The sequence below is a fragment of the Lithobates pipiens genome, unplaced genomic scaffold, assembly GCF_037356315.1.
Source record: "Lithobates pipiens isolate NorthernLeopardFrog02 unplaced genomic scaffold, aLitPip1_a1.2 Scaffold_1, whole genome shotgun sequence".
Lineage (NCBI taxonomy): Eukaryota > Metazoa > Chordata > Amphibia > Anura > Ranidae > Lithobates > Lithobates pipiens.
The window spans coordinates 242,616,714-242,637,864 of NW_027507685.1; the positions used below are offsets into that span (position 1 = coordinate 242,616,714).

The window sequence follows — 21,151 nt, forward strand, 5'->3', positions numbered from 1 at the left end:
ATTGTCTGGTATTTGGAACTGTCCATAATTCCCTCACTAAGGCTGGATTCACACCTATGCATTTTTAGTGCTTTTTGCATTTTGCAGATTTGCCCTACGGTCCATTTAACATGGTTTCCTATGGAACATGTTCTGCAGTGCAAGTCTGCAAAATGCAAAAAGCATTAAAAATGCATAGGTGTGAATCCAGCCTAATGCCCCTGTTCCAGCTTAGGAAAAACCCCCAAAGCATGATGCTGCCACCACCATGCTTCACGGTGAGTATGGTGTGCTTTTTGGTGATGTGCAGTGTTGTTTTTGCACCAAAAATATATTTTGGAATTATTGCAAAATAGTTCAACCTTGGTTTCATCAGACCATAACACATTTTCCCACATGCTTTTGGGAGACTTCAGATGTGTTTTTGCAAAATGTAGCCGGGCTTGGATTTTTTTTTCTTGGTCAGAAAAGGCTTCTGTCTTGCCACTCTACCCCATAGCCCAGACATACATATGAAGACTACGGGAGATTGTTATCACGTGTACCACACAGCCAGTACTTGCTAGATATTCTTGCAGCTCCTTTAATGTTGCTGTAGGCCTCTTGGCAGCCACCCTGACCACTTTTCTTCTCATCCTTTCATCAATTTTGGAGGGACGTCCAGTTCTTTGTAATGTCACAGTTGTGCCATATTTTCTCCACTTTTTGATGACGGTCTTCGCTGTGTTCCATGGTATATCTAATGTCTTGGAAACTCTTTTGTACCCTTCTCCTGACTGATACCTTTTTAACAATGAGATCCCTCTGATACTTTGGATGCTCTCTGCGGACCATGGTTTTTGCTGTAGGATGCGACTAAGAAAATGTCAGGAAAGACCTACTAGAACAGCTGAACTTTATTTGGGGTTAACCAGAGGAACTTTTAAATGATGGCAAGTGTGTACTGACTTCTATTTAACATGAGTTTGAATGTGGTTGCTTAATTCTGAACACAGTTACATTCCCAGTTATAAGAGGGTGTGCACACTTATGCAACCACATTATTTTATTTTTTTATTTTTACTTCTCCCTCCTAAAAGATTTCAGTTTGTTTTTCAATTGAGTTGTACAGTTGTATAGGTCACATTAACCGCCTCTCTCCCGCCCGCCGTCATATGACGTGACGATGATGCCTTTAGCTACAGACATCATTCAGGTATTGCCGTTTTCCGCCTGCGATTTCCTACACCAGGGATATGCAATTAGCGGACCTCCAGCTGTTGCAGAACTACAAGTCCCATGAGCCATAGCAAGACTCTGACAGCTGCAAGCAGGACACCCAGAGGCAGAGGCATGATGGGACTTGGTGTTTTGCAACAGCTGGAGGTCCACTAATTGCATTTCCCTGTCCTACACCATAAGAATGATCATAGCGGCTGTTCCATCGATTGATCATTCTTACGGGAGGCGAGAGGGGACTCCCGCTGCTCTCCGGTGCTTCTACCGACTCACTGCTACGATCGATGAGATGGACAGAGGATCCGCCGGCCCCGGATGTTGATCATAGAGACTTTCAGCGGGCCAGATGGTCGCCGGAGTCTCTATGATTGTCGGAGGCCCGGTGTGATGTTATGACATCTCGCCCAGCCTCTGCATTCAAAAAAACAGCGCCGCTTTGGCTGGGAAGCGGTGATCGTTTTTTTTTGGTTTTTTTTTTATTTTATTTCAGGTTTCCCAGCCCAGTGGTGAGATGTGGGTTTTTATTGACCCCATATCTCACTATAAAGAGGACCTGTCATGTCATATTCCTATTACAAGGGATGTTTACATTCCTTGTAATAGGAATAAAAGTGATCAAAAAAATTTTTTTTTAAAGAGCCCTTGTCCCCGTGAAGCGAACGCATATGCAAGTTCCACCCACATATGAAAACTGTGTTCAAACCATACATGTGAGATATCTACGTAAATGTTGCAGTGATAGCAATAATCTGGCCCGAGACCTCCTGTGTAACTCAAAACATATAACCAGTAAAAAAATTTCAAGCGTCGCCTAAGGGGATTTTTAAGTACCGAACTTTGGCGCCATTCCACGAGAGTGTGCAATTTTGAAGCGTGACCTATTCGGTATCTATTTACTCTGCGTAACTTCATCTTTCACAATATGCAAAAACATTGGGCTAACTTTACCCCATAGCCCAGACATACATATGAAGACTACGGGAGATTGTTATCACGTGTACCACACAGCCAGTACTTGCTAGATATTCTTGCAGCTCCTTTAATGTTGCTGTAGGCCTCTTGGCAGCCACCCTGACCACTTTTCTTCTCATCCTTTCATCAATTTTGGAGGGACGTCCAGTTCTTTGTAATGTCACAGTTGTGCCATATTTTCTCCACTTTTTGATGACGGTCTTCGCTGTGTTCCATGGTATATCTAATGTCTTGGAAACTCTTTTGTACCCTTCTCCTGACTGATTCTTTTGTGGAAAAAATAAATTCTAAAAATTGCTGTGCAACAACCGCCATTGTATTCTCTAGGGTCTTTGCTAAAAAAACATATATAATGTTTGGGGGTTCTATGTAATTTTTCTAGCAAAAAAATATGATTTTTACATGTAGGGGAGAAATGTCAGAATTGGCCTGGGTGGCAAGTGGTTAAAGGAAAAGTTCTGAAATTATTAATCTTTTGTCTCATATGTTTTACAGCACAGAAACCTGACATTTTAACAGGGGTGTGTAGACTTTTTATATCCACTGTAAATACCCATCTATCTTTAAAGGTTGGCAAGGGAGATGGCTACCCCCAGGGCACAGAGAAGGCAAGGTGTACAATATCACAGGGTTTTGTCAGCTTCAAGATCCCGGAAACATTTTCATCAAGGAGTTTTGTGTAAATAAATACTTACAGATCCCTTAAAATAAAATTCCATCCTTAATGTATGAAGGGAAACCTAGTTACATATAGTTACATAGTAGGTGAGGTTGAAAAAAGACACAAGTCCATCCTATGTGTGTGATTATATGTCAGTATTGCATTGTATATACCTGTATGGTTTGGTCATTCGGGTGCTTATCTAATAGTTTTTTGAAACTATCAATACCCCCCCCCGCTGAGACCACCACCTGTGGAAGGGAATTACACATCCTTGCCGCTCTTACAGTAAAGAACCCTCTATGTAGCGTAAGGTAAAACCTCTTTTCTTCTCGTTTTACTGAGTGGCCATGAGTCTTATCAAACTCCCTTCCGCAAAAAAGTTTTATCCCTACTGTGGGGTCACCAGTACAGTATTTGTAAACTGAAATCATATCCCCTCTCAAGCGTCTCTTCTCCAGAGAAAATAAGTTCAGTGCTCGCAACCTTTTCTCATCAATAATGTCCTCCAGACCCTTTATTAGCTTTGTTGCCCTTCTTTGTACTCACTCAATTTCCAGTACATCCTTCCTGAGGACTGGTTCCCAGAACTGGACAGTATACTCCAGGTGCGGCCGGACCAGAGTCTTGTAGAGCGGGAGAATTATCGTTTTTATCTCTGGAGTTGATCCCCTTTTTAATGCCAATATTCTGTTTGCTTTGTTAGGCTGAGCAATGCTAAGCTGCTGCTATCATCTTCTAGGACCCACGGGTCCTTTTCCATCCTAGATTCCCCCAGAGGTTCTCCCCCCCAGTGTATAGATTGCATTCATATTTTTGCCCCCAAAATGCATTATTTTATTTTTTTCACAGAGATTGAAGTGTTTACCCCATCCCCATCCTCCAGGTCGTTTATGAACAAATTAAAAAGGATTGGTCCCAGTACAGAACCCTGAGGGACCCCATTACCCATCCCTGGCCATTCTGAGTACTCCCCATTTATCACCACCCTCTGAACTCGCCCTTGTAGTCCATTTTCAATCCATGTACTCACCCTATGATCCATACCAACGGACCTTATTTTGTACAGTAAATGTTGATGGGGAACTGTGTCAAATGCTTTGCAAAATCCAGATACACCACGTCTACGGGCCTTCCTTTATCTAGATGGCAACTCACCTCCTCATAGAAGGTTAATTGGTTTTGACGACAACGATTCTTCACGAATCCATGCTGATTACTGCTAAGGATACCGTTCTCATTACTAAAATCTTGTATATAGTCTCTTTTATCATACCCTCCAAGGGCTTGCAAACTATTGATATCAGGCTAACTGGTCAGCAATTCCCAGGGATGTATTTTGGGCCCTTTTTAAATTTTGGTGCTACATTGGCTTTTCTCCAATCAGCTGGTACCAATTCCAGTCAGTAGACTGTCAGTAAAAATTGGAAAAATGGTCTGGCAATTAATTCACTGAGTTCCCTAAGTACCCTCAGGTGCAAACCATCTGGTCCCGATGATTTATTAATATTAAGTTTACCAAGTCTAATTTTAATTCTGTCCTCTTTTAACCATGGAGGTGCTTCCTGTGATGTGTCATGAGGAGAAACACTGCAGTTTTGGTTACTGAAGCCGTCCGATTTCCTCGTGAAGACTGAGGAGAAGACTAAATTCAATATCTTCGCCATCTCCCCATCCTTTTGTATCAAGATGACCTTCCTCATTCTTTATGGTGCCAATATGGTCGGTCCTCCCTTTTTTTGATCTTATTTAATATGCTCTTAAAGCAAACCCATCTCTCCTCAGTGTTCTTTATCTCTAAGATTTTATCTCAGTTTATGCCTTCTAGCAAGGTTTGTAGTTTAAAGAATTTGGCTCTTTTTTGAAATTCAGTGTCTTTGTATTCCCCTTTTATGTTTCTTATTTGTGTTATACTGAAGCCAATTGACCTGTGACCGCTGTTCCTAAATTTCTCCGTGTTTCCACATCCCTAATCAGGTCTGTATTGGTAATCAGTAGATCCAGTAATGCTTTATTTCTAGTTGGTGCGTCTACCATCTGAACCATGAAAATGCCCTGCAAGACATTTAATAACTGGTGAGCCTTAGATGAATGGGAGGTTCCCGCCGCTCAGTCTAGGTCTGGATAATTAAATTCCGCCATTATGATAACACTTCCCATCCTTGCTGCTAATCCAAATTGTGAAAAGTGATCCGTCCCCCCTCAGGTTAGGGTCAGGTTATAGCATACTCCCAGGATTATTTTCATCCCTTTTTTAGCTCTACCCATAAGGATTCCACCTCCTCCCTAGCTCCCTTAGTGATGTCATCTCTCACATTCACTTGTACATTATTCTTGATATATAGGCATACCCCTCCCCCTTTTTTACCCTCTACATCCCTGCGATAAAGGGTATACCCTTGAATGGTTTCTAGCCAATGTTGAACTGTTGAGCTGTTGAACCAGGTCTCTGAATTTCCCACAAAATCAAAATCTTCCTCGTACTCACCCATCTTATCCGCCAGGCTCCTGGCATTGGTGAACATGCCACATAGTTTAGACCGGTCGCATACTATGCTCTTATTGGGTGTTCTGGGATTGCAACTAGGACTTGCTACTACACTTACCTTGAGTTCATATGCTTTAGTCAACCTACCACTAATGCCCCCAATACTGCCCTCTGGAATATGTTCCACGCTGACTATCTCTACCTCTGGACCTTACCCCTGTAGCCTAGTTTAAAAACCCCTCTAAATTTTTGCCCATCTTTACTCCCAGCTGATCTGCACCCTCCTCATTTAGGTGCAGTCCATCCCTTCTATAGTACTGGTGATCAACTGAGAAGTCGGCCCAGTCCTCCAGGAACCCAAACCCCTTCTTACTACACCAGCTCCACCACTTGTTTACTTCCTTAATCTCCCTCTGCCTTTCTGGTGTGGCTCGAGGTACTGGTAGGATTTCTGAGACTACTACCTTTTCCTCAATTTAGCTCCCAAGTCCCTAAAATTGTTCTTTAGGACACTCCATCTGCCTCTGACTTTGTCATTGGTGCCAACGTGCATCATGACAGGTGTGTCTTCCACAGCCCCTCCCAGTAATCTGTCCACTAGATCTATGATGTGCCGAACCCGAGCACCCAGTAGACAACATACTGTTCGGAGCTTCAAATCTTTGTCACAGATTGCCCTCTTTATCCTTCTAAGAATTGAGTCCCCCTACCACCAGAATCTGTCTTTCCTTTCCCTTTGCTCCCCCCCCCCCCCGCTCTCACTGGAGGAGTTCTTCCCCCAGCAGCTAGGAGAGTCCCTCAGCTCCAGCAGTGCTGGTCCCTGACTGGTTTCACCAATGTAACTCAATGGAGCATACTTATTGGGATGCTCCAACCCTGGAACATCCACCTCTACCCTTCCTGATTGACACCCATCTACTCTTTTCTAGTGCCTGCACCTCTTTGTCTCCACCCTCCTCTGTGCTGGCCCCTGCCGGGTACATTCCTGACTCTCCTTTAGTGTGGAAGGTCTTCTCAGTGCCAACGGTTGCTTCCCCAGATTCAGAACCTGGGCTTCCAGAGAAGCAATGTGCTTACATTTTGCACAGCAGAATTCGCCCTAGATTGGATGATCAAAGAATGCATACATGCGGCAAGATGTACACCAAGTCGCTTCTCCACACCCACCAGACATCGTACCTACTAATTTAATGAGAATTGGGGATTATACCCTGTCCAAATTGCCTAACTAGCTTCCTAACACTAATACTCAACAAGACAATACACAGGTACTCACAGACCAACGTGCACATACAAAACACAAGCACGAACGATCTACACACACCACACTCAGGTACTCGCAATACACAGGTACTACCTAAAACTAAATACTCAATACAGCCCACATGCACTCCCAGCATTCATGTACTTACAGTACACAGGTACACACTCACACTACACAGGTACTTTGACCCCTGTGTTAACCTCCTGTTTTCCACTCTGGTTTTTAACTCACCACTTAGTCCAGTTCCACTTGGTTTAAGTTCCAGCAAACTCAAAGATGAGCAGGGTCACAATGAAGTTCTACAGGAGGTTATATAGGCCTCAAGTGCCTGTGACCAATTAACCGCTCCCCTTAATTATTAGGCTGAAGGATGGAAAGAAAAAAAAAAGACTTAAAAAGTGACAAAAAAAGGTGTTAAAAAGCTACATGGTAAAGCCCCGCCCCAAAAAGAACCTTAAAGTGGGAGTCCGCCGGGACTCCGCTTTTTTTTTTTTTTTTAAAGTCAGCAGCTACAAATACTGCAGCTGCTGACTTTTAAAATAAGGACACTTACCTGTCCAGCGCGCCCGCGATGTCGGCACCCGAAGCCGATCTCTAGATCGACACTCGAGTGCTGCCGCCGCCCATCTTGGGTATGGGAATCAGGAAATGGAGCCTTTCGGCTTCATTTCCCGGTTCCCTACTGCGCATGCGCGAGCCGCGCTGCGCAATGAGGACGGTCCCCGCTGCCTCTGGGATCTGTGTGTTTCCCAGCAGGCAGCGGGGCACTTGCGGAAGGGGGCGGACACTTGCGGAAAGGGGCGTAATGTACGCCCCTTTCCGCAGAGAGCTAGCCCGGAAGTGGGTGCAGTTACCTGGATTATCCAGGTAACTGCACCCCCCTCCCCCCTGAAAGGTGCCAATTGTGGCGCCGGAGGGGGGGGAGGAATCCGATGAGCGGAAGGTCCATTTTAGGGTGGACCTCCGCTTTAAAATGCAACTCGGCACTCACCAGCAGTCAAAAGCAAAACTTGTTCACGCTCTCCACTCAAGGTCCCCACTGTTAACCCTCCAACCAGCGGTCTGGCCAAAACCTCACTTTAAAGTCATAGTATTGAGTTCGGGATCAGGTAAGTATTTATTTAGTAAACGTGCATGACGTAAAAATTCATTTCGATTCATTAATCCAGTTTATTTACCGTAGTTTTGTTAAATTTATTCTATTGGTTTTTGGGATTCGTATTCGGAATTTTTAGTTTTTATGTATTTTTAGAATTTTGTTAGAATTTTACCAATTTTTTTTTATTTTTTTATTTTTTTTTAATTTTTTTTTTCCGATTTGTTGAAACATTCGAATCAGCAAAGTGAACAAACAAAAGAAAAATCTTCATCAACTGATTACAACGACTCTTTAAACCACCTTTTGGCTTACCTAAAACAGCAATATTTCTTAATGGTACTCTAATAACGCACGCAGTCTTTGATTTCAGAAATATTTGTACAGTTAGAATTCGACTGGAGTTCGATGTAAGATTCGGAATTTCAGTTCGAATTTCCAAAATTTGGACACATTTAATTTTGTTATTTGGAGCATTCGGTAAACTTTGTTTTATACTGTAATTCGGGTATTCGGATATATCCGGATCTCCGAATAAGGAAAAAATTGTCGGAAAATTAATTCAGAACGAAATGAACGGCATATGTCTAATATTTTGTGGGAGCTGGGGGGGTTGGACAGGAAAAGGTTTTGTACCCTAACCCTTGACCTCTGGGAGATTTACCCCCCCTTCATGACCAGGCCATTTTTTGCTATATAGCACTGCTTTGCTTTAACTGACAATTGCGCGGTCATGCAACGCTGTACATAAATGACATTTAAATGCACTCAAGATCCATTCTTTCGTTTCTGCATGCGCATTTTGAACACATTTTTAAAGCGTTCCGGTGCATGTTTGGTGCGTTTTTTCTGCGTTTCCAGAAGTATTCCAGGTGTATTTTTCTTTCTTTCTTTCTTTCTTTCTTTCTTTCTTTTTTTCCTGTTTTTTTTTTTTTTTTTTTTTGCACTGGACTGCATGTCATGTGAACTGGCCCTTTAGTGGTATTTTATCACCTGCTTTTTTCATTTTTTTGCGCTATAAACAAAAACAAAAAAAGACTGACATTTTTGAAAAAAAAAATATATTTTTTAGTTTCTGCCATAAAAATATATCCAATAAATCTTTTAAAAAAAAAATCAAACTTCTTCATCAGTTTCAGTCAATCTGTATTCTGCTACATACTTTCTTACACTAGTAATGGGTAATAGGGTTGTAGTAGTAATAGGGTTCCATGTATCTAGTAATAGGGTTGCCACCTGTCCGGGATTCAACCAGACAGTTTGGGTTTGGAATCAATAAAGGGAGTAGCCAATAAAGTATTGTCACAATATATGTTATGAGTAGCCAGCTTTATTGTGACAATACTTTATTGGCTACATAGCAAGATACAGTAATGGGCTAAAGTGTTTCGGACCAAGCCTTATTCATAGGCTATAAGCAAGGCTTTGGGTGAAACGCGTTGGCCTGTTATTACTGTATCTTGCTATGCAGCCAATAAAGTATTGTTGCAATAGATGTTATGAGTAGCCAGCTTTATTGTAACATTCATTGTGACAATACCTTATTGGCTACATAGCATGATACAGTAATACGCTAACGTGTTTCGGACCAAGCCTTATTCATAGGCTATAAGTAAGGCTTCGGCCGAAATGCGTTAACCTGTTATTACTGTAGCTTGCTATGCAGCCAATAGAGTATTGTTGCAATAGATGTTATGAGTAGCTAGCTTTATTGTATCATCCATTGTGACAATACTTTATTGTCTACGTAGCATGATACAGTAATAGGCTAACGTGTTTCGGACCAAGCCTTATTCATATGCTATAAGTAAGGCTTTGACCTGTTATTACTGTAGCATGCTATGTAATCAATAAAGTATTGTCAGAATAGATGTTACGAGTAGCCGGCTTCATTGTATCCAAGAATGGTCGCCGTGTTGGGAGGAGACTTGTAAGTGTTGGAGAACTGTAGCAAGAAAAAAAAAATCTGGTCTTCTCTGTATGGCAGAGCTGTGTAAGGAGTGGATGGACAGTAATGCAAATCCTTTTAGCAGGTAAAACAACTTTTATATCCTTTTTTTATCTGTGTAGCTTTTCATTCATTGGATTTCACTTCTTTCAATTATGGAGGCTCAGCAGGACATGTGGGCATTACCTTAGGTGGTGCGCAAGCAAACAGAGCCTGCCTAGTACCACCCACTCCCCCCAGACTGACATCCACCTATCAAGGCATATTGCTATTTGATGGCCCCTCCCACCAACCATGATTTGCCTGCATTGCATAGAGAACCACAGAGACCCAGCCATGTCATTGGGTCTAAAAATAAGGTCTGTAATGGAAGTGAAAAGGTTTTATTTAGCTCCTTTTCTTAGCATGTTGATGAGGAAGGAGGCATAACATAACATACCTCCCAACTTTCTTCGACGGATACAAAGGGACATCTATTAGCACAATTGTGTAGTTATAGGACACACCCCCCACCACGCCCCCTTAACCGCTTCACGACCGCCCACCATAGATATACTGCGGCAGGGCGGCTGCTCTGTATCAGATCACATAGTTAGTGCGTGATCCGACACTTACTGGTCTAGGGCGTGCACGTGCGCCACCAGCGGCCCGCTCCCGCTGTGATCACACACTGTGGGAGCTGATCGGCGGGTACCGCGGGACTCTATGTTTGCCGGCACCCGCCGACTGTCCAGTACAGATCTGTCAGTAGGAAAGGCATGGATCCTGTGTCCTGCAAAACAGGGACACTGATCTATGCATTCCCTTAGTTAAAAGCACCTCCCCCCACTGTACACAAGCATAGCTAGGCACACATTTAACCCTTTCATTGCCCCTGATGTTAACCCCTTCCCAGACAGGGTCATTAGTACAGTGACCGTGCGTATTTTTTTAACACTGATCACTGTATTAGTGTCACTGGTCTCCAAAAAGTGTTGGTGTCCAATTTTTGTCTGCCGCAATATCGCAGTGCCACTATAAGTCGCTTATCACCGCCATTACTAGTGGAAAAAAAATTACAAATAAATAATATCCCATAGTTTGTAGACGCTATAACTTTTGGCGCAAACCGATCAATATACACTTATTGGGATTTTTTTACCAAAAATATGTAGCAGAATACATATTGGCCCAAATTGATGAAGAAATTTTGATTTTTTTTTTTTTACTTTTTTTTTGTTAATTGAATGTGTTTTATAGCAGAAAGTAAAAATATATATATTATTATTTTTTATTTTTTTTCAAAATTCTTTTGTTTTTTTTGTTTTGTTTATAGCGCAAAAAATAAAAAACACAGAGGTGATCCAATACCACCAAAAGAAAGCTCTATTTGTGGGGAAACAACAACCTAAATTTCATTTGGGTACAGCATCGTTCAACTACGCAATTGTCTTTTAAAATAATGCCATGTTGTATCGCAAAAAATGGCCTGGTCTTTGAAGGGGGTTAAATCTTCCAGAGCTGAAGTGGTTAATGGCGAATTCTTAAAAAAAAAAAAGATTAGTTAAACCCACAAGTGCTTTTTTTACCGCTACTGTTCCTTTTTATATTGGCTTTTGAAATTCGCAAATGCAGCAATTTAGAAATTGGATAAAAGGTTTAGCGCTGGGAAACGCTTTTTGAAAGATAGAAAGTGCATTTTTATATACAACTATATGGATCAGACCAAAATGAGGGGGAAAGAGTGACTTGGTTCCAAATCAGGGAAAGTCCCTCAAAATGTGGGTCAGTTGGGAGGTATGGGATTAACCAGGAAAGATATATATAATAAAATATATATTTTTATGTTTTCTTTCTTTCTTTTTTTTTATTCTTTCTTTTTTTATTCTTTCTTTCTTTTTTTTTTATTCTGTCTTTCTTTTTGTCTTTTTTTTTTTTCTTTCATTTATTCTTTTTTTATTCTTTCTTTTGTTCCCTTTTTATTCTTTCCTTTTTTTCTTTTTTTTTTTTCTTTTTGTCTTTTTTCCCTTTTTTCTTTCTTTTATTCTCTCTCTTTTTTCTTTCTTTCTTCTTTCTCTTTTTTTCTTTTTTCTTTTTCTTTCTTTTTTCTTTCTTTCTTTTTCTTTTTCTTTCTTTTTCTTTCTTTCTTTTTCTTTCTCTTTTTTTCTTTTCTTTCTTTCTTTTATTCTTTCTTTTTTTTGTTTTGTTTTTTATTCTTTTTCTTTTATTCTTTCCTTTCTTATTTATTAATACTCTACATTTGGGTAGTAGTTTCTGGTAGATTTAGCTGTTGTCTACATATCCCATAGCACAGAATTATTTTCTGTAAAGATAAAATTTAAGCAGATCACACTTCAGATTTGAGTATATTTCTTTTCTTTCCACCTTCCTGGAATTGATCTGCAATTTAGGACACAGATTGGAAGTTTTCCTAAATCTGATTTTATTTTTATCTGGTGTTTGTCCAGCCGCAGATAAGCAGAGTTGATCCTCTTTCTGGGTGTGTGAGGTCACCACACCCGGCTCGCTCCACACCCTCTTATTCAACTGAAGGTCTACACACAGATAATGGGCTGATCCATAGAGCTGGCGGGGATGGAAAGTATACAAATGTCTGGGCGGATCTCCAGAAATAACTGCTCGAAATGTTTGAATTTCATCACAGGAGAGATCTACAAGGCTGAGTTTTGTCACAGACCACAGGAGGCCAGGATTGGAGCTGTGGCATTACCACCCCCTCCCCCCCCCCCTCCCCCAGACCAACCACCTAAACGGGGACCCTACAGTTACTGAAGACAGAACACATGCCACTGCTGTGATGCTTGGCTTCTCGGCAAACACTGAACCCCCTGTCCTGCTTGGCAGGCAGTAATGCCACCAAACGCAAACCACTCAAGTGAATGAGTTTGTGCCGCAACTGCCATGACATGCATTGCAGTAGTTCAGCACTCTGAGGGTTAAAATAGGTGGTGAGAAAAGCCCTCTGAAAAGCAATCTACCTCTGACTGCTTTTCCGAGCGGTGGCAATGATAGTCTGCCTAGGGGGTGGTAAAACCCTGTGCATGAGCCCCACCTTTATGGCCCTGCAATTTCTCCCTGTCTTCTAGAGCAGCATTCCCCAACGTTTTAGGCAACAGGGATCGCTTCCGTATAAGAATTTTTGTGTGTGTGGGCAGGCATGTACTGGCCATTGGGACTACCGGGAGTTTCCCGGTGGGCCGATGGCTCAGTGGGACACTCTAATGTAAGGGGGTGCTGATGGGACACTCTGATGTAAGGGGGGTGCTGATGGGACACTCTGATGTAGGGGGGGTGCTGATGGGACACTCTGATGTAAGGGGGGTGCTGATGGGACACTCTGATGTAAGGGGGGTGCTGATGGGACACTCTGATGTAAGGGGGGTGCTGATGGGACACTCTGATGTAAGGGGGGTGCTGATGGGACACTCTGATGTAAGGGGGGGGCTGATGGGACACTCTGATGTAAGGGGGATGCTGATGGGACACTCTGATGTAAGGGGGCTGCTGATGGGACACTCTGATGTAAGGGGGCTGCTGATGGGACACTCTGATGTAAGGGGGCTGCTGATGGGACACTCTGTTGTAAGGGGGCTGCTGATGGGACACTCAAAATGTAAGTGGGCCGGTCTGGATGAATTCCAGGGCCAAATTTCTGTCCCAGTCCAGCCCTGTGTGTGGGGTTGGGGGACGGGTGTTAGCGCTTCAACCATCTCGACACCATGGCTAAGACAGGTGAAACAGAGCTGCTACCGCCAAAAACATACCCCTAAACTGAAATGGAAGAATGCAGAAAATGCTATGTGCCTTGTTATGTGTGCTCCGAGGGGAGATAAAGAACCAAATTTAGCAGCGGCTCCAGCGGGGGTAGCGTTTAAATTGATTCTGGGTGCATGTCTACTTTAAATGTATGTGACGGATACTTGAAATGGCCAGCAAGCAACATTAATTTCCTCATTTATATGACTATTTAACTTTTTTTCTTTATCACATTTGTTACAGGCTGTCACATGACTGAGGTGAGCGTCGCAATCTAGAAGGAAAAACGAGAGCCACCATGACGCAAACCACAGAAGTGGTGAATTTGTCTTTCCTCTCGGAGACCGAAAGAGACCTCATCCTTCAAGTCCTACAACGAGACGAGGATTTGCGGAAAACTGAAGACGTACGGATCAGGTTGGAAAGAAATATATATTTATTTGTCTTTTTTTATAGAAGTGGTTTCAGTTTTAGGTGGATGTTGGTTTGGGTTAGGTATCTCCCTGGCTTCTCAGACTTTTTAGAGTTTTTCATTGGTGAGAGGTCTTTCTTAAAGTTCTTAGCTCCTCTTCTGCAGCCACTACAGAGCCTTGAAAGTATTCATACCCCTTGAAATGTTCCTTATTTTGTCATGGTACAACCAAAAACTTAAATGTATTTTATGTGATAGACCAACACAAAATGGCACATAATTGTGAAGTGGAAGGAAAATTGATGTATGGTTTTCAAAATTTAAATACAGCTGTCCTGTGAAGCCCTCAGAGGTTTGATGGAGAACCTTGGTGTACAAACGGCATCATGAAGGTAAAGGAATACACCAGACAGGTCAGAGATACAGTTGTAGAGAAATGTAAAACAGGATTAGGTTATAAAAAAAATTATATCCCAAGCTTTGAACAGCTCTTGGAGCACTGTACAATCCATCATCTGAACATGGAAAGAGTATGGCACAACTGCAAACCTGTGTGAAGTTCAATCAAGAAAAAAGGAGTCTTTGTAATCAGGGACTCTTAGTTCCAAAGAGAAGCCAATGAATAGGGAAATCAATCCTTTTTACGAATACAGTGGAATCTTCCTGGCTTTGCCACTATCACATCCAGAACTGAAAAAGGTTTGACTCTTACCGCAATGGGTGGACTCCAAATCAGCGGAGTCGTTAGCGCGAGCAGACAGCCCTCTGCAGGGTTCTTTTGCGTGTATTCCGTTCCGGTGTACTACTGAACGCATGGATAGATGCGGATCATTCGAAGGTAGCCAGCCTAGATTGAAAAGTTCAGAAAACCATTGTACGTCCTACTTCTCCTCTCGGTCACCGTAGAGAAAGGCAAAGTGGCTGTCCGATCTCCCTGTATGCCTGGAGTTATCTACAGCTCCCCAGCGAATCGTCGGATGCCAAGGTTTTTCAATGCGCAAACCTGTAGTGAAACACAAGACACTCGGGCCTCCCAGCCACGAGCGAGGGGAAGGGGAAAACAAAAAAGGACTCCGATCGTGAACGTACTGTTAAACAGTCGACAATTTTATTAGAAATTTTTAATATACAACAGACCAAAGGTATGACCAAATAGGTCCGATTCTAACAAATAAAAAATATATGCATAAAAAAACGGTTAAAATTAAGAACAAATATACACCCGTGCTAGGGAATATTCTAAGTGTGGTGGTATCAGCACAAACAGCCCGACATGTTTCGTAAAAACTTACATCCTCCTGGGGCACAGGTGATATGCTGATCCATCACATTAAATAGCGTCACGACTAAACCAAGCCTCGATTCCGTTCGAAAGAGGTCAAGGTCGACATTACGGCCGAACCAAGCCTCACTTCCGAACGGCTACCATTTTTTCGAAGACCATAGAAATAAACCGAATCCCTCCTCACCCAAACCACAGGCCGCGCCCGGTCGCCATTTTCGTGGAGACCGAACGCGATCCGGGTCTGAAACTTAGTCCCAGCTCGACTCGAGCTCCATTTACTTGTGGACTAAACCCATATCGGAAAATGTGTAACCACACAAATCCGAATGGTAAACACATATCGAAAATGTGTAACCACACACATTCGAATGGCACACAGTATCCAATTCCTGTTAGGGAACCATCCTCCATAAAAATTGAATTTAAATGGAAGAAAATAGTCTGTCCTCATTTAATTAATTGAAAAAAGAAGAAAAGAACAGGAACAAATGAAGAAAAAGAGGAAAAAAGAAGAAAAAACAAGAACCTACCGCCCCCCCCAAACAAACATATTTATATCATATATCAACTATATTTTACACCCCTCATGCATTATCTATAAAAGCGTTGATCTCTATATCTACATTGAGTCCAAAAGGTTTAAGGCTTTTATATTTGTATATCCAACTCATTTCGAGTTTTGAAATCGCCCTCTTTTTAGGGCCTCCTCTCCAAGGTATCTGTAATTTATCAATTCCTAGGAGGGAAGTTCCCCGGGGATCGCGACCATGTACTTCCAGGTACTGTTTCGAGACTGGGTGTCCTTTAAATCAGCATATCACCTGTGCCCCAGGAGGATGTAAGTTTTTACGAAACATGTCGGGCTGTTTGTGCTGATACCACCACGCTTAGAATATTCCCTAGCACGGGTGTATATTTGTTCTTAATTTTAACCGGTTTTTTATGCATATATTTTTTATTTGTTAGAATCGGACCTATTCGGTCATACCTTTGGTTTGTTGTATATTAAAATTTTTTCATAAAATTTTCGACTGTTTAACGGTACGTTCACGATCGGAGTCCTTTTTTGTTTTCCCCTTCCCCTCGCTCGTGGCTGGGAGGCCCGAGTGTCTTGTGTTTCACTACAGGTTTGCGCATTGAAAAACCTTGGCATCCGACGATTCGCTGGGGAGCTGTAGATAACTCCAGGCATACAGGGAGATCGGACAGCCACTTTGCCTTTCTCTACGGTGACCGAGAGGAGAAGTAGGACGTACAATGGTTTTCTGAACTTTTCGATCTAGGCTGGCTACCTTCGAATGATCCGCATCTATCCATGCGTTCAGTAGTACACCGGAACAGAATACACGCAAAAGAACCCTGCAGAGGGCTGTCTGCTCGCGCTAACGACTCCGCTGATTTGGAGTCCACCCATTGCGGTAAGAGTCAAACCTTTTTCAGTTCTGGATGTGATAGTGGCAAAGCCAGGAAGATTCCACTGTATTCGTAAAAAGGATTGATTTCCCTATTCATTGGCTTCTCTTTGGAACTAAGAGTCCCTGATTACAAAGACTCCTTTTTTCTTGATTGAACTTCACACAGGATGTTTTTTTGATTTGTAATTTTTTAGTGATTTGTATTAAGTTTCTCACTTCTATTTTCACGTATATTTAGCGCAACTTTATGTATAATTTTTTCTGATTTGACCCATATTTTGATATTAGATGGTTTTTAGTTGCAGCTCTCAGGTTTGCCCCAAGCGCGATATTTTTGTTTTGTTTGTTTTCACAACTGCAAACCTACCAAGACATGGCCGTACACCTAAACTGACCGTCCGGGCAAGGAGAGCATTCATCAGAGAAGCAGCCAAGAGGCCCATGGCAACGCTGGAGGAGCTGCAGAGACCCACAGCTCAGGTGGGAGAATCTGTACACAGGACAACTATTAGTCGTGCTCTCCACAAATCTGACCTTTATGGAAGAGTGGCAAGAAGAAAGACATTGGAGAAAGAAAGCCATAAGAAGTCCCGCTTGCAGTTTGCGAGAAGCCATGTGGGGGACACAGCAAACATGTGGAAGAAGGTGCTCTGGTCAGATGAGACCAAAACGTAACTTTTTGGCCTAAAAGAAAAATGCTATGTGTGGTGGAAAGCTAACACTGCACATCACCCTGAACACACCATCCCCACCGTGAAACATGGTGGTGGCAGCATCAGGTTGTTGGGATGCTTTTCTTCAACGTGGACAGGGAAGCTGGTCAGAGTTGTTGGGAAGATGGGTGGAGGGCAATTTTAGAAGAAAACCTGTTAGAGTTTGCAAAAGACTTGAAACTGGGGTGGATGTTAACCTTCCAGCAGGACAACGACCCTAAACATACAGCCAGAGCTACAATGGAATGGTTTATATCAAAGAATATTCATGTGTTAGAATGGCCCAGTCCAGACCTGAATCCAATTGAGAATCTGTGGCAAGACTTGAAAATTGCTGTTCACAGACGCTCTCCATCCAATCTGACAGAGCTTGAGCTATTTTGCAAAGAAGAATGGGCAACAATGTTACACTCTCTCTAGATGTGTAAAGCTGGTAGAGACATCCCCAAAAAAGACTTGCAGCTGTAATTACAGTGAAAGGAGGTTCTACAAAGTATTGACTCCGGGGGGCCGAATACAAATGCACCCCACACATTTCACATATTTTTGTAAAATTATTTGAAACCATTTATCATTTTCCTTCCACTTCACAATTATGTGCCACTTTGTGTTGGTCTATCACAGGGGTCTCTAAACTGCGCACTGAGGGCCATATGCGGCCCTTTTCTGGCCTTTATCCGACCCTTGGGGCACTATTCCTCCCACTGAAACCAACAATGGGGCACTATTTCTTCCATGATACTAATGATAAGATACTACTCCTCTTACCAATAGGGACACTCCTATTGACCACCAACCCTAAGGCCATATTTATTCTCACTCATGTTGGGCCATGACATTTTCTGCCCCTGCTGGCCACAATTCGGCCCTCAAGTCTGAAGGACAATACACTGGCCCTTTGTTTTAAAAGTATGGAGACCCCTGTTCTATCACATAAAATCCCCCAAAAAATACATTTACCTTTTTGGTTCTAACATGACAAAATGTGGAAAATTTCAAGAGGTATGAATACTTTATGAAGGCAATGTACAAGGAGCTTTCCACTTTTTATTTTTTTTTTATGCGGCATCCAACCCAAAGGAGGAAACCGACTGCGGTGAAAGACTTTCCTGATGTGTCTGTGGTAGGTGGATCTAGGAACACAGCAGATCTAGCTTATTTCTAAGAATCCCTGTTTTGTATCAATCAAGTAGTTGTAGAAAAGTTACCTTCAGGACTTCCAGAATTCGCATCTTTATGTTCTCTCTTTAACAGGCGGTTGAAGAATGAACTCCTTGAAATACGGAGGAAAGGAGCCAAAAGGGGGAGCCAGCGCTACAGCGACAGGGCCTGTGCCCGCTGCCAGCAGAATGTGGGCCGGGTGCTCCCCAGAACCAACACTTGCCGGAGCTGTAACCACCTAGTGTGCAAAGACTGCAGGATGGAGACTGTTACCGGGGGCTGGAAGTGCAAAGTCTGCATCAAGGAAGGGTGAGTTCTATTTCTGTCTGTTAGGGCCAGTTCACACCAGAACGCGGTGCAGGAAACCCACGTTTCCGTGCGCGTTTCCTACACCGCGTTCAAACTGCGCTGCACTTGCGATCCGCAGCAGCTGTCACCTTAAAGTGGAGCTCCATCCAAAAGGGAAGCTCTGCTTTTTTGCACCCCCCCCCCCTTTCGCTGACACATTTGCCACTTTTGTGGGGGGAGTGGGTACCTAGTTTTGACAGGTACCCGCTCCAACTTCGGGCTCAGATCGCTGCAGAGATCTACAAAGAAGTTTCTACAATGATCCTTCCCCCAGAGTCTTCTGAGACCTGTGTGTGTGTGTAGGCCCAGAGCCTTCTGGGACTGTAGGACCATTCGCAAAGTGCTGTGTGAATCGTGCATGTGCAGTAGAAAACCAGCTGGGAAGCCGGAAAGGCTTCACTGCTAGCTTCCCTTAACCAAGATGCCGGGCATGGGCCCGAAGCCAAATGGAGAATCGCAGAGATCACTGGATGCCTGTACAGGTAAGTGTCCTTATATTAAAAGTCAGCAGCTACAGTATTTGTAGCTGCTGACTTTGAGCGGGAGACTGGAGCTCCTTTTTAATGACACGCTAAAAGCAGGTCGCAAACATGGTGTGCTTGCCTGCACCGGATTGCATGGTGCATTAATAGCATGCTATCCGGTTGCTGTATGTTTTAGAAAGAAGCGCATGCACTACTTTTGATTTGGTCTAGCACAATTTCAGCCCATTTAACCGGATGGGATGAAATCGCACTGGACTCGGATTGCATGTGAATCGCACAGTCCAGAGAGTGAAAGAGAAACTAACTAGCTACATGGTGAAGCCGGAAGTGGATGGGGTAGGGGCTGAACTGGGGAGGGGGCAGAGAAACATACCCATTGTAATACAGTGAGTAAACTATCAGCTCTGTCAGCACATTGTTCCTTTTTTCTTTTTATTAATGTATGAAGCTATCCACATTGTAATATAAAGTGCACCTTCCGAAGTCACTTCTCAGAGCTCCTGCCCACAGCCTTAAAGTGGTTGTAAACCCTTCCATATACCCAGTGAAGGGACTATCCTCAGGTGATACACAGAGATGGGAAAAAAAAATTAGATGTGCAGTTGTTTTCGTTCTGCATTGAAATGCGGACACATTTTTCTTATTTTGGAAAGTTGGGTGTATCCTAATTACAATAGTAAAGAATTTAGAAGAATCCGAAATAATGAAACTAAATTTGAATTTGAATAGTTTTTGAATCTAATTTGAATTTTCAAAGAGAATAAAATAGAATAGAAAATTGAAGAATATAGTGAAACGGAACAAAATAGAATAAATGAAAGAACTGAATAAAATAGAAAATAAAGGAAAATAAAGGAATAGAAAAGAATAGATTATTCTATTTTTTTCTATTCTTTTATTTTGTAATCTATTCTTTTCTATTCCTTTATTTTCTATTTTATTCAGTTCTTTAATCTGTTTTACAAAATAGAATAAATTAAAGAACTGAATAAAATAGAAAATAAAGGAATAGAAAAGAATAGATTACAAAATAAAAGAATAGAAAAAAATAGAATAGAGTAAAACAGAACAAAATAGACTAGAAATCAAAAGAATAAAATTTAAAATGTAAAACGGAAAGCAGGATCTGGAGCCAGAAGGGATGTCAGCCAAGTAAGTCTTTTAAGAGGAATACAGGAGATGTTGACCAAGGCGAAGGCAGAGATCCTGTGGACTGGACGGCTTAAGTAGGCAGTGCTGACAAGCAGGATATCATCAATAGCTGAGTAACTGTGGAGAGATAGGAGCTGACAATTAGCCGACAGCTGAGCAGCCAGTTCAGAGAAGGAAGGGCTGAGCCCAGCCCTGACAGGAATACAGGTTTTCTTCCAGCCAAAGCACCTCCCCCACACAGTCAGAAAGAACACCCTAGGAGCACACATAACCCTTTGATCGCCCTGATGTCAATCCCTTCACTGCCAGTGTCACTAGTACAGTGACAGTGTATATTTTTTTTAGCACTGATCACTGTATTAGTCTCACTGGTTCCCAAAAAGTGTCACTTAGGCTGCTTTCACACTGCAGCGGGAGCGGCGTCGGCGGTAAAGTGCTGCTATTTTTAGCGGCGCTTTACCGTCGTTTTAGCGGCGGTGTGCGGGCGCTAGCGGGGTGGTTTTAACCCCCGCTAGCGGCCGAAAAGGGGTTAAACCTGCCCGCAAAGCGCCGCTGCAGCGGCGCTTTGCCGGCGGTATTGCCGCGGTGTCCCATTGATTTCAATGGGTAGGAGCGGTTTAGGAGCGGTGAATACACCGCTCCTTCACCGCTGCAAAGATGCGGCTAGCAGGACTTTTTTCACCGTCCTGCCAGCGCATCGCTCCAGTGTGAAAGCCCTCCGGCTTTCACACTGGAGTTAAAGGGGCCGTTTTTTTTCAGGCGCTACACAGGCACTATTTTTAGCGCTGTAACGCCTGA

The 21,151-nt window shown here is 42.7% G+C and overlaps 1 protein-coding gene across 4 annotated transcripts in view; it reads left to right on the top strand.

The window, feature by feature from the left end:
* SYTL4 (synaptotagmin like 4) overlaps nucleotides 1–21,151 on the top strand; it is a 158,152-nt gene that overhangs the window by 88,451 nt on the left and 48,550 nt on the right. For all 4 annotated transcript variants that reach the window (XM_077484793.1, XM_077484790.1, XM_077484794.1 and 1 more), the window contains exons 2-3: nucleotides 13,626–13,799; nucleotides 18,462–18,677. In XM_077484793.1, coding sequence (XP_077340919.1) covers nucleotides 13,681–13,799; nucleotides 18,462–18,677 — 335 coding nt within the window. In that variant the 5' untranslated portion in view covers nucleotides 13,626–13,680. The remainder of the gene's footprint in view (nucleotides 1–13,625; nucleotides 13,800–18,461; nucleotides 18,678–21,151) is intronic.